Raw genomic sequence first — 14,669 nt, forward strand, 5'->3', positions numbered from 1 at the left:
TGCAGACTTTTGTCTTCAGATTTACCTAAAGCATAAAATATGAGGTCAAACCTTAATCGTTTCAATTTGTATGCAATCAGGCAGGCCCTTGCACTACATGGTTTTGGGAAATCTGAAGACAAAAATCTGCAGAAAATCTAATAGCGTGTATGAAGTCTTAGTCCGTAGGGTTAAAATTTGATTTGGCCCACCCTTTGCAACCATAACAGCTTATGGGAAGGCTGGGAAGGCTGGGAAGGCTGTCAAGGTCCACAAGGTTTAGTGTGTCTATGGGAATGTTTGACCTTTCTTTCAGAAGCGCATTTGTGAGGCCAGGCACTGATGCTAGATGAGAAGGCCTGGCCCACATTGTCTGTTCTAATGTAGCCAAAAAGTGTTCCACCAGGTTGAGGTCAGGACTCTGTACAGGCCAGTCAAGTTCCTCGGCCCCAAATTCCCTCATCCATGTCTTTATGGGCTTTGCTTTGTGCACTGGTGTGCAGTCATGTTGCAACAAGAAGGGCCACCCCCAATCTGTTCCCACAAAGTTGGGAGCATGAAATTGTCCAAAATGTCTTGGTATGTTGACGCCTTAAGCGTACCCTTAACTGGAACTAAGGGGCCAAGCCCAACCCCTGAGAAACAACCCCACATCATAATCCCTCCTCCACCAAATGATTTGGACCAGTGCACAAAACAAGATCCATAAAGACATGGATAAGTGAGTTTTGGGGTGGAGGAACACAACAGAACACCTTGGGGATGAATTTGAGCGGAGACTGTAAGCCAGGCCTTCTCGTCCATCATCAGTGCCTGACCTCACAAATGCACTTCTAGAAGAATGGTCAAACATTCCCATAGACACACTCCTATACTATGTGGACAGCCTTCTCAGAAGAGTTGAAGCTGTTATAGCTCCAAATCAATTTTGAACAATAAGGACTAAAACTGGAATGCCATTAGAGTTTATGTGCCTATAAAAGGCAGACGTCCCAATACTTAGGCCAATATATTGTATATTGCTTGTGACACTGAGCATGGCTATTGACTTAGGGCTGGTTCATACCACAGAGATGCAGAGAAAATGAGTGAGGCTGCCCACTGGCTAAATGGGTAGCAATTCCACCTAGCAGCACTGGGGTTGCTGGTTCAATCCCCAACATGCTAATGCTTGTATTAAAGTTTATATGTTCTCCCTGTGGGGGTTTCGCACCACAATCCAAATACATGCTGGCATTTTAATTGTCTCCTGATTTGTTTACTTGGCATTACCACACATTTGCTTCCAGCCCATGTGCACACATCACTTCCTGCATTGGTTCTGCTGATGTAAATCAGTAAGGACTATGCAAATATAAATGAGAGCTCCTTCTATTAACCACTTCCCAACCACCTCACGCCGATATACGTCAGCAGAAGGGCATGTACAGGCAGAATCACGTACCTGTATGTTGCCCTTTTAGAGGAAGCTCCATGAGTCGTGGGTCCTGCGGACTCTATTGCCGCGGGGATACCCGCGATAGCCTCACGGAGAGGAAGAATGGGGAGATGCTAAAGTAAACAAGCAACTCCCTGTTCTGCCTAACAGTGACACTGATCTCTGTTCCCTGTGATTGGAGCAGAGATCAGTGATGTGTAAAACACAGCCACGCCCCCCACAGCAACACGCCCTTAGGACACACTTAACCCCTACACTGCCACCTAGTGGTTAACTCCAGTACTGCCAGTGTCATTTACACAGGAATCAGTGCACTTGTATATCACTGATTGCTGTATATAAATGACAATGGTCCCAAAAATGTGTCAAAAATGTCCGATGTGTCCGCCATAAAGTTGCAGTCACAATAAAAATCACTGATCGCTGCCATTTAACCACTTACAGACCGGACCATTTTGCTGGTCAAAGACCAGACCCCTTTTTGCGATTCGGCACTGCGTCGCTTTAACTGACAATTGCGCGGTGGTGCGACGTGGCTCCCAAACAAAATTGACGTCCTTTTTTTCCCACAAATAGAGCTTTCTTTTGGTGGTATTTGATCACCCCTGCGGTTTTTATTTTTTGCGCTATAAACAAAAATAGTGCGACAATTTTGAAAAAAAAACACATTATTTTTTACTTTTTGTTATAATAAATATCCCCCAAAAATATATAAAAAAACATTTTTTCCCTCAGTTTAGGCCGATACGTATTCTTCTACATATTTTTGGTAAAAAAAAAAATCGCAATAAGCGATTATTGATTGGTTTGCGCAAAAGTTATAGCGTTTACAAAATAGGGATAGTTTTATAGCATTTTTATTAATAATTTTTTATTTTTTATTTTTTACTAGTAATGGCGGCGATCAGGGATTTTTATTGTGACTGCGACATTGTGAGGGACCCATCGGACATTTTTGACACATTTTTGGGACCATTGTCATTGTCATGCTATATAAATGCAGTGATTCCTGTGTAAATGACACTGGCAGTGAAGGGGTTAACCAGTGGGTGGCAGTGTAGGGGTTAAGTGCTCCTAGGGGTGTGTTACTAACTGTGGGGGGTTGGGCTTTCATTTAGTGAACACTGATCTCTGCTCCAATCACATGGAGCAGAGATCAGCATCACTAGTTGCTAGGCAGAATGGAGAAATGCTGTTTACACGGCATTTCCTCCATTCAGCCGTCCCGTGAGACGATCGCGGGGATGCCCGCGGCGATCGAGTCCGTGGGTCCCGCGACCGGACTCACGGGGGTCCCGACCAGCAGGGCGGCATTGAAGATTGGACGTACCTGTACGCCAATATGCCTGCCCGTGCCATTCTGTCGACGTACATCGTCGTGCGCTGGTCGGGAACTGGTTAATATATATATATATATATTAATAAAAATGCCTTAAACTATCCCCTATTTTGTAAACGCTATAACTTTTGAGCAAACCAATCAATCGCTTATTGCGTTTTTATTTTTTTTATTTTAATGTAGAAGTTTTTTCATTTATTTTTATTTTTAATTATGTAGAAGAATATGTAGTGGCCTAAACTGAGGAAAAAAATAGTTTTTTTTTATATATTTTTGGGGGATATTTATTATTATAGCAAAAGTAAAAAATATTGTGTTTTTTTCAAAATTTACGTTTTTTTTTGTTTATAGCGCAAAAAATAAAAACCGCAGGGGTGATAAAATACCATCAAAAGAAAGCTCTATTTGTGGGAAAAAAAGGACGTCAATTTTGTTTGGGAGCCACGTCGCATGACCGTGTCAGTTAAACCGATGCAGTGCCGAATTTACTAACGTATGTTCGCCACTAATAGCGTTCTTTCATTTGCTATTGAAATCCAGTACTTCCCAGCGCTATAGTAAATGACCCCCACTATATAACAGACATGCATTATAAAGGGTTGTGCTATCCCTCAAAACATATAATCAAACATATAATCAAATGCAAGAAAACAAATAAATGTATAAAATACCATAACATCTGCGTTAAGTCCAGTGCCAAAAAGTGCTTCTTAAATATGATAGTCCACAACAGACTTGCAATCGACCATTTATATCTATAAACTGTGCAGCGTGATCTCCCACAACTCTTCTGCGTGTAACATCTTGTGCCCTCCACGATACCACGCACTGAAGTTTACCGGAGGGTGTATGGCACTCATGTGAGAAGTCAGAAGGTGCCTTGTTATAAATGATGGCTAAACAGCACTCCGCAGCTCACATCCTTACTTTTTCTCCAGTGACACCAAATTCCAATAAAATACATGCTACTGACAAGGGACAATTAGAGGGCAATAAAGATTATGCATTCTGTATTTTCCATCAATAGAAAGGATGCACAACTAGAACCCCTTTCAAAAATATCAAAAACAATCAATACCTCAGGAAAAAAAAACTGTCCTATTTATAATAAATATTATACGAAAATGATAATTTAGGAAAAATTAAGAAAAGGTATGTAATTCAAAAATAAATATAACATTTGAATAAAAAATAAATAAAAACAGGACATTTCAGTGTTCCCCTACAAAAAACTAAAAAAATACAAACCTAAAAAATCTATTCTGATACAGTAAAATAATTAAAAGCCGAAGGAGAGGAGCCTGATTTTTTAATAACTAAAAAGTGAATAAATTATCTACATATATTCTATAAAAATATGAAATTGGATCAGCATTTAATAATGAAAGTAATCACATCCCATAACTAATTTAATCTGTAAGGAGACAATGCCTGCAGCTTGTAAATCCACTCAGCCTCCATTTTAGATATTTCTCTCCTAAATCCAACCATCCCACCAATGTGGGATATATTTATCAATTCCTAGAAAGAAAGTCCCCTTGGGATCCTTGTTATGGACCAGCGCATAGTGAGTGGACACACGATGTCCACAAAAACCCTTTTGAATATTGCCTACATGTTCGTTTAACCAAACATGCAGAGCCCAAGTGGTCCACAGGGGCACTGCCATTATATACAAGATTGTGTGTGACACAAGTAATAAATGACTTGAAAGAGTCTGACCTCTAGTGGAATGGAAGGTATGAAACTTATTATTTTTCCCTGATTTAATCTGACACACTGTACATTTTTTGCAAAGGTAAAAACTCATCCATTCATGTAATAAAAATAGGCCTTTCTGGGGATCCATAATATTGCATGCAATTTTATCCCTCAAAGCCGGAACACCCCTAAAAGATACAAGTTTATCTTGTAAAAGGGGAAGTAAAACTCAGTAATTTTTCGAAAAAAGACCAATGTTTCCTCAAAGTACCTCTAATTGTATGATGCTGTATGGAGAAAGTGGTGATCAGGGAAAAGGAGAAGTCCCGACACTGGTGAAATTCCCAGCCTCCACCCCATCCTTCAACAAATCCTTGCTTTCCAACACCCAAACTTTAGAGATAGTCTGATTGAGCATTTGTTCATCATACTCCTTATCAAGAAATCTTTTTTTCAAGATTTCCGCTTGAAGATGATGATCTTTCAGGAGAGAACAATTTTGTTTCAAATGGACAAACTGACTGCGGGATACAAACCTCAAGAATCATGGTGACAGCTCTCTCATGGAATAAGACGGTGGGGAGGATGCACTGGCATCTTTCAGGGAAGTACTAAATTGTAATGATCGAGGTATGACCTTGTATTGTGAGTCAAATAGTAAAAAATAAATTTTTTGGATCTCTTGAATACAGCTAACAATGGGTATATTAATACAAGTACCTATTTTAAGCTCACTGATAGAAACCCATTGATTCCATTGGGTAGCTGTCACTGGAAACCGTCACCACACATGCGTGTCTCGTTACTCAGAATTATGGGAGTTGGGAGTTTTTTGCTGGACTCTGTATACAGTTCCTCTGTGTAAGTGTTTTTAATGTCTGTTCTGTTTTATATTCCCTTCTATGCTGCTGTGTCACTAGAGTAAAAGTGAGAATGTGGTCTGTGGAGTGCTGTCTTGCCATCCTTTATAACAAGCACTGTCTGGCTTCTCACATGAGAGTAAGCCTCAGTGTGTGGTATCGTGGAGGACACGAGGTGTTACATGGAAGAAGTGTTGTGGGGTTGATTGCAAGTCTATTGTGGACTATCATTATATATGAGAAGCACTTTTAGGGCACTGGACTTACACAGATGTTCTTGTATCTTATATGTTTATCTGTTTTATTGCATTTGAATAAATGTTTATTTGAGGGATAGCACAGCACTTTATATTGTATGTCTTTAATACAATGTATTAATTAATTAAAATAACAAATCCTGTTGCAGGTTAAATAGCTCTTATATATGTATTCCAGGTAGCTATTTAGCTGTTTGTCAGACTATTCACCTTTAACATATGGTTCTGCTGCAGTGTATTCTACTCAATCTTTATTATTTGTAAAATTTTAAAAATAAGTTAATGATTGATCCTGTATATGTACAATGGGTTAAGAAACTCGTTATTACACAATTCCTAACAAGGATAACAATGTCATTTTAAAAGCTTGCCAGTAAAAAAAATATTGATTTAGGCGGTAAAATAAAATAAGTCACCTGAGTATTCATTTTTGCTAGTAAGTTGGTATGTCCTACATTGCTTGCAATTCTATGTAAAAACAGTAGATATTTATCACAGCTTGGCTGACATTTATTTGAGCATTCTACATTGCCAAGTCTCCAGGAAGCTGGCAGTTAAAATTACCAGCTCTCAGTGTAAGAATAATAAAGCATGACATGTCCACCAGAAATCAAAGCTAGATTTCAGCAACATCCTTCTCTAAGGCTGTATGATTGTGCTGCTCTGTTATAGGACATAGGATGTTATGTCGCATGACCTTTATTCCTAGGTTCATCTCTATAAATGCAAACACAGGAACAGCCTCAGCCAATTAAGTGTCACCCACGCTACTTACATTATGATAATGGCAGTCTATATGCCAGAGTATAGGCAAGGGTCAAGGAATGCTATGCACTGCATGCAGTGGTTGAATAATTGTACAGTGGTCCCGTCCAGCCAGTGAATTTAGAACATGCTTCTGGCATGAATCTGTGAAATATTTCTGTAGGATTTGTAACTTAGTGTTTGATACTTGAACTGGATCTTATACTGAGGTTTATTCTGGAAATTATTCATACGATGGTGGCAGATATAATATGGAGGTGTCCTTACTCAGTGATGTTGTGTCATGGGCTGCCTCCTCAGTCCTCATTTAAGTTATTGAGTATGCAACTGAGTTGATCTCAGCCACAAGTGAACAGTTCCCACATAATTAGTAGCTGTGGTCTGGGCTGACTGCCTGAATGCTGGGAGTATAAAAAAGTGAAGTACGATCAAAGCTTTTTTTGGTCATACTTCTGTTGTAGGTTACAGGAGTTCACCTATTTGTGCTTTCTTGTGACCCAGAATCAGCCAAAAGCAGGCTAAAGTCCGCTATCCCCTCTCCAGCCAGGCACTCCATTGAGCATTGGAGGGGCAGAGCAAAGAGCCGGTGACTGACAGCTCTCTGCTCAAAATGGATCAATAATTGAACGATCAGTTTTCAGACCTAGATTCAGCAGGGGATAGCCAACAGGGAACAGCTGCAGCTTCAGACCAATGCTGCAACATGGAGGGGAGTATGAATGTTTTTTTATGACCCCACACTTCTCGTTTAAATATGGTTCATGGACAGGGTGACAGTGTCATGGAACTGGGATGAATATGTTGAGGAGTATGGAATTTTACATGCATATTATTTATAATCATTTGATAAATCAGAAGAAATTAATTCTAAAAGAATACTAAAGAATACTAAAAGAAAAAAAAAGGCAGACGGAGACCAATGACTAGTCAGCAGTATTGCATGTGGTCTCCCTGCAATGGATATTCTCCCCTTTACTGACTTGCCATGTCTTGTTCTGCACTGTGTCTCTGGTGAGGGCAGCAGTTGGCAAAGGCAGAGCTTTGCTTCCTCATGTCAAAGCCTCCAGAATGAGGAACAGACCGTGGTATATTAATGGTATCAGCAAATCTCATTCCTAATCTGCCAAGACTAGCAGTCAAAGACAGCAGTACCTTAGACGAACAGTAAACTACAACACAGGGAAAGCGTGCAATCACAGTCTGAATTTATATTATAACTGTGATTATTTGTAAACCAAACTACAATATTTATGGAGGCTGCATAAAAAAATGACTGCTGGCTGTAGTGCTAAAGTTACCATCCGCCACAGTAGGCAAGTGCCATAGGCAGCAGATGCAAAAAGATATAATTCCCGTAACAGCAAGCAATCATAGATTTTTCCCATTATCAGTGGAAATACACAAATCTCATATGAACTTATTACACAATATTCTAAGCTTGCGATGGACCGGTAATACAAGAAAATGTTCTCATCCATATCAAAAAGGGATTGTTTTGCGTGACAAAGTTATCATGCCTACAGGCTCCAGTAATGGAAATCTGGTTGTGGCCAGGTATAAATAGCTGCAGCAGAAATGCTCAGCTCTGTATATGCGTGACAAAGAAATGTTAAATTATCACAGGGAAATCTTTTTGGCAAGTTTGTGTAGCGGACAGGTTGATTTTGAATTATTTCAATAATGCTTACTATTTGTGAATGTATCAGTAATAAGCCCTTGCTTTCATCTTTATATGTACAAAAACAAATCACTGTCTGCTTACTGGTGAGGCATGTGACATTGCCTGAAAATCAGGCTTCTCAGCACATTGCAATGATTAACCACTTGCTTACTGGGCACTTAAATCCCCCTCATGCCCAGACCAATTTTCAGCTTTCAGCACTGATGCACTTTGAATGACAATTGCGCGGGCATACAACACTGTACCCAAATGAAATTTTTATCATTTTTTTCCCACAAATAGAGCTTTCTTTTGGTGGTATTTAATTACAGCTGGGAGTTTTATTTTTTGCTAAACAAACAAAAAAAAAAATCATGTTTAATAGTTTGTTATAAAATTTTGCAAACAGGTAATTTTTCTCCTTCATTGAAGTGCGCTGATGAGGCGGCACTGATAGGCTGCACTGGTGGGCACTGATAGGCTGCACTGGTGGGCACTGATAGGCATAGTTAAGGCGGCACTAATAGGCACAGATAAGGCGACACCGATGGGCACAGATAAGGTGGCACTGATGGGCAAAGATGGGCACAGATAAGATGGCATGGATGGATGGCACTAAGGGGCACTGATAGGTACCACTGATAGATGGGACTGATGGGCACTGATAGGTGGCTCTGATAGGTGGCACTGCTCGGCACTGATGGGTGGCACTGATGGGCACTGGTAGATGACACTGATGGGCACGGATATGTGGCACTGGGGTGCAGCACCTTTGTTGAGGCAGATTGTGGGCACTGCTGAGTGGCACTGTGGGCACTGCTGGGTGGCACTGTGGGCACTGCTGGGTGGCACTGTGGGAACTGCTGGGTGGCACTATGGGCACTGCTGGGTGGCACTGACGGGGAGCACTTATATTTTATTGAGGTGGCACTGGCAGGGGGCAGGTGGGCACTGGCAGGGGGCAGATGGGCACTGGCAGGGCTGGCCGTGATCGGGACTGATGTCCCGATCACGGCCGCCGGTGATTGGCTCTTTTTTTTCCTCTTCGTGCTGACAGCGCGAGGAGGAATAATAGCCGATTACCGGCTCCGTTGTATCACATGATCAGCTGTCATTGGCTGACAGCTGATCACGTGATAAGGGGTCGGGATCGACCCCTTGCTCGGATCGGTGATCAGGCGAGTCTCATAGACTCGCCGATCACAGAGCGTGCCCCCCTCAGGGGGCGCGCAGGCCGCTCGTGCACGGGACGACGTCAATAGACGTAGTCCCGGCAAAGGAGGTCTGCGCTGTAGCCGTCATTTGGCTATAGCGCGGGTCTCAAGTGGTTAACCAAAGTGGCCAAACAGTTATTTTAGTTTCTAATGCCGAGTACACACGACTGGACTTTCCAGCAGACTAGGTCAGACAATCAGTCAGTCGGACAATCTGATCGTGTGTGGGCTAATCCGATCATTTTTCGTTAATAAAATCCGACGGACCTAGAAATAGAACATGTTTCAAATCTCTCCGACGGACTAAATTCCTATCGGAAAACCGTTCATCTGTATGCTGGTCCGACGGACCAAATACGACGCAAGGGAAGCTATTGGCTACTGGCTACTGAACTTCCTTTTCTAGTCCTGTTTTACGTCATCACATTCAAAACGAATGGACTTCCGAATGGACTTAGTCCACTTGTGTGTGGGTAAGTCCGTTCATTAGGAAGTCCGTTGGAAATTCTGACGAAAATCCATCTGACCTTTTCTGCTGGAAAGTCTAGTCGTGTGTATGTGGCATAAGGGTTCATCTTTGGGAAGAACTGCCTATCACTTCAACCGAGGTCCCTTCTGTTGCACATCAAGGTGTATTCAGTCAGTCATGCCCCCTTACATGAACATGCCCCCAAATGAATGAATAGCTAAAGAGTGGAGGGATGCTGCCAATCCCTTGTGCTAGAAGGTCAGCTGTGTGCTTCATCAAAGGGGACATTGGCTGGTGTCCTGAAGAGCTCAGTCTGATACTAAGGCCCCTTTCACACTGGGGTGGTGGGTGCGTCGGCAGTAAAACAGTAAAATGTTTAGAAGCGCTTTATCGTCAATTTTGCGGTGCTATTCAGCCGCTAGCGGGATGCTTTTACCCCTCCCACTAGCAGTCGAGAAAGGGTTAAAACCACCACAAAGCGATGCTGCAGCAGCGCTATGCCGGTGGTATAGCTGCACTGCCCCATTGATTTCAATGGGCAGGAGCGGTGTATACACCGTTTCTCCGCCACTCCAAAGATGCTGCTAGCAGGACTTTTTTTTGCGTCCTGCCAGCGCAACGCTACAGTGTGAAAGCCCTCGGGGCTTTAACATTGGAGAGACAGCAGCGGCTTCTTCAGGTCGCTTTGCAGGCACTATTTTTAGAGTTATAGCACCTGCAAAGCGCCCCAGTGTGAAAGGGGTCTTAAGAAAGAAGTCCACAGTTTGCTATACGCAAAATAACGTTTGCTTCATCTTTACATTTACCTGTTTCCACTAAAAAGCCCAGTCCACAGTTTGCTACAAGCAAGGACTTCTGCTTCAGTTCTTCAGAAAGGGGTTAATTGTCCTCAAATTGTACATAGTTTCTGTTTTTTGGACTATCCCACTCAATTCCCTCAACCCTATCCAAGTTCTTCAAAAACAAAAGCAACAAAAACAACACCCCTAGATGGGTTATTGAGGAAAGTGTGGCTGAGATTGTGTATCTGGCTGTGGGGCAATAAACAGCGAAAGAACCCAGGCAAAATCCCAGCAGCTCCTTCAGGAGTAAGCGCTACATTCATGTTCCAGACAGAGCAGAAACCTGAGCCCAATGCTTCAACTACACAACAGTAGCAAATTAAGGACCACATGCTGCTTGTGTAGCTAGTTGGCCAACAAGCACATTACTATAAAACTATAGAAGCATGCTCTCCATTTTAGCTAGTGGCCGAAAGACTGATATACAGGACATTATTGTGTGCAGTACTATGCACTGCCTACAGTTTTTTCCATTTCTAACCAGATAACATGTTCAAATAGGCATACTTTTGCTATTTGTAAAATAATAAACAACATACTAAAAATGTGCTGTATTTAATCCTGCCTTAACTTCAGTTTTGAAAAGTTGTTCAAGTTCCTCTGCTGTAGAAAATTGCTTGCTCTGATTTCACTGAACACAATGAGCTTTTCACAGTGTGCATTAGTAGATGTAGGAAACTCAAAGCCTGCCATATTTCCTGGCTGGAGGATGTCCAGTTTTAACTAACCCTTACCTCCACAGCCTTACTGTCCCTGGAATACACCTTTCATTCATTAGATATTACTTCTTTCAATCACAGAGGCTCAGCATCATATGTGGGCATTGTAAAGGACAGTTAGCAAATATGCAAATGCAGCCTACCTAGGAATGTCCATTCTTCCAGACTGATATGCATTGATTTTTTTCAAAATTCCTCCCAAGGTCCCACCCCAATGCTTGCATCAGGCCTAAGGGCAGTGTGGTGTGGTATTTCAGGAAGATAGGTTCAGCAACCTGTCATCCCCTTCCACCCAGTACCCACCACGTTCTGCCTGCAGTGTATATAAAAAAACAAATAGTCCCAGTGATAATATCTCTGGGTCTGAAATAAGACATGTCCTGAAAAAGAAATGGTCTTATTTTTAACCTTTTTTATTAGATTGTTGATAGAGAAAAAGGAAAAAATGTGCATTTAATATTTTTTTTTCTTTAAGGAGCCTATAAAGTATCGCAGCTGCAATAAGCAGATCATGGGTGCAATCTCAGGCTCATGCAGACTGTCTTTGTAGCTGTCTGTCCATACCTCATATGGGCAGGCAGTTACTGACTGACAGGAAGAATCAGTGAACTACTAGAGTGCTCACCAGCTCCCTGGTAGTTCATTGATAACTACAAGCCATCAGCCACAAAGGCTTTCGGTACTTGTAGCTTGTTCATTCACAAAACTCTGTGAATGAATGATGTGGCTGTGAGGGCAGAGCCCAGCATGGCCATGTTCTTTTCAAATTGTGAAAGCGGGTATGGAAAGAAGATCCGTGGCCTGTGTCACAATTGGAAGGGAGATATGGAAGAGGCTTCAGGAGCAGGAACATCTTACATGCTCCACTTTAAAAACAGATAGAATGTGTAATATGTTCCCAATGGTTAACCAATCCTTTAAAGTTGTAGTAAAGACTAAAGCTATGTACACACGATAGGATTTTCTGACAACAAAACCGTGGATTTTTTCTGAAGAATGTTGGCTCAAACTTGTCTTGCATACACACAGTCACACAAATGTTGTCGGAAATTCTGAACGTCAAGAACGCGGTGACATACAACACATAGGACAAGCCAAGAAAAATGAAGTTCAATAGCCAGTGCGGCTCTTCTGCTTGATTCTGAGCATGTGTGGACTTTTCTGCAAGTCTTGTCGGAAAATTTTAGAATCTGCTCTCGAATATTTGTTGGTGGAAATTCCAACAACAAATGTTCTATGGAGCATACACACGGTCAGACTTTCCAACAACAAGCTCACATCCAACATTTGTTGTTGGAAAATCCTATCGTGTGTACGGCCTATAACACTATTCTTAAAAAGTTCCCTCCACCTTCCTCCTCCTCATCCTGCCCCAATTAAAAAAAAAGATCTGTGTACCTTCCCATTGTTATTCCAGTCCAGTTGTGTGATCCTTCAGCTCTGGCTCCCCTGTGTAAGAGAGCGCTCATCTTCTCCCCTGCAGAAGCTGTTCACTGACACAGAGGGGCTAGAGCTGCATCATGCTGGATCATGTGCGCAGACCAGAGAGGATTAAAAATAAGTTATGCAGAATAGGTAGGAGGTGAGGGAGCATTTTTAATAATAGTTAGTGGCTTTCCTTTACTTTAATTAAAAGAGCAGAACATGCTACTGACATTCAAAGCAGTGTATGCTTTGTTCAGGAATGCAATACATTTATGACTCAGCATCATTAACATTGCAATGAAGGGTAGAAACCAGACAGAGGACATTACAATACAAGATGTATTAAAGCAGGGGTCTTCAAACTACGGCCCTAGAGTTGTTCAGGAACTACAATTCCCATCATGCCTAGTCATGTCTGTGAATGTCAGAGCTTTACAATGCCTCATGGGATGTGTCGTTTTGCAACAGCTGGAGGGCCGTAGTTTGAGGATCCCAATATTAAAGGATTCTAGACACAAGGTACAACTATCGTTTCTATTTACATGATTACATTTCTACAACACAAAGACCAGAACATATTTTTCAAAAGGCTGAAACACATGCACATATTTCCTAGTGGGCAAGTCTTGATTTACAAAATGGAAGTTTGTATATAAAGACTTCGGTGCCCCAAACCTTGCCCTACCTAACAGGTCTATGTTTTTTTGCATAAACAAATTCTTTATTTGCCTTTGCAGGAAATTAGTTTAGCTTAGTATTTATTTACTGATTCCAAAAAACTAAACATTTAACTCGCAAACAGCGCAAGCAAAAAGTAAATTCCTTTTCTTTGCTGCTTGTAGGTATAGGCATTGTATGCCCAATAAGAAAAAAAAACATGCCTGCTTGCAAGATTGTATTTATAATGTGGTCATTTCAGATCCAGCTCTACTCTACAGATGCCATGGTGTACTATGATGATGGCCAACAAGCCTGAAATGACTGAATGTAATTAGGAGTAAATGGTAGTGTAATATTACACTTCAAACTGGGTGTTTAGTCCCTGTGTCTCAGGTTCTGGCATTTTTTTGAGGCTGGAAGGCACAGTTGCACTGTTCAGCTCCATTGTGAAGGTGATTTGGGATTGACTTGAAGGTGAAGGTGATTTGGGATTCTTACACGTTGACTTTCATAGATTTCAAGATTTTACATTTGGACTTTTATATAGTTATCTTTGAAATTTACTTCTTTGTTATGTATTGGTGAATTATATGTTATGGGACAGCTATTCTATAATGCATCAGCACATTGTTTATTATGGTTTAATATGAATTAACCTTATTTTTTCACACACATATTTTTGTATTGATCACTACAGAGATATTGGTTTTGCACACCTCAGTGTAATTATTTTTGTAATTCCTTTGTGTCTGGAATATAGGCTGCTGCATTACCTCCTTTTGCACTAAGCAAACAAATTGTCCTGTGTTTATATTTTAAATATTGTAATAATGCACAATTTTTGGCATGTGGAATATATTTTGGATCATTCCATATGTTGTAAAACGGTGGGACCAGTGTACAGAAAAAGCAGAAACCCATAAATATGACATCGTTCTACATAGCCAACGGGTTCATGTTTTAGCGACTGGACACAAGGAATACAAAGGTATTGCACTTTGCACCAACCTTTCTTACTTCAGCTAGACATCAGCAATGGCATTAGGCATGAAGGGTAACTCTTCAGTTCAAATAAGCAATGAACAAAAATATTACTGCAGAATGACATTATTGAATACGTCTAAAATAGCCTCTTCATTGCACACACAACTTACCTGTCCATAAAAGGCCACCCTAAAATACGTTCCTAACAGCCTCTTTCCAGTCTGCATGACCTCCAGGATTTTTGTATAGGCATTGTGGAGAGTCCTGTAGAGCTGTGTAAGTTTCTGAGAGAAACAAATACATCAAATTAATTTACAAGATCATATATTTGTAACTAACATAATATCTGAATCACAT

General features: G+C 41.1%; 1 protein-coding gene across 2 annotated transcripts in view; it reads right to left on the reverse strand.

Annotated features, from left to right (window-relative positions):
• Positions 1-14,669, reverse strand: part of DOCK11 (dedicator of cytokinesis 11) — a 551,771-nt gene that overhangs the window by 102,024 nt on the left and 435,078 nt on the right. For both annotated transcript variants that reach the window (XM_077493986.1, XM_077493985.1), the window contains one exon: positions 14,483-14,596. In XM_077493986.1, coding sequence (XP_077350112.1) covers positions 14,483-14,596 — 114 coding nt within the window. The remainder of the gene's footprint in view (positions 1-14,482; positions 14,597-14,669) is intronic.

This window comes from Lithobates pipiens, unplaced genomic scaffold (genome assembly GCF_037356315.1).
Source record: "Lithobates pipiens isolate NorthernLeopardFrog02 unplaced genomic scaffold, aLitPip1_a1.2 Scaffold_1, whole genome shotgun sequence".
In the NCBI taxonomy this organism is placed as follows: Eukaryota; Metazoa; Chordata; class Amphibia; order Anura; family Ranidae; genus Lithobates; species Lithobates pipiens.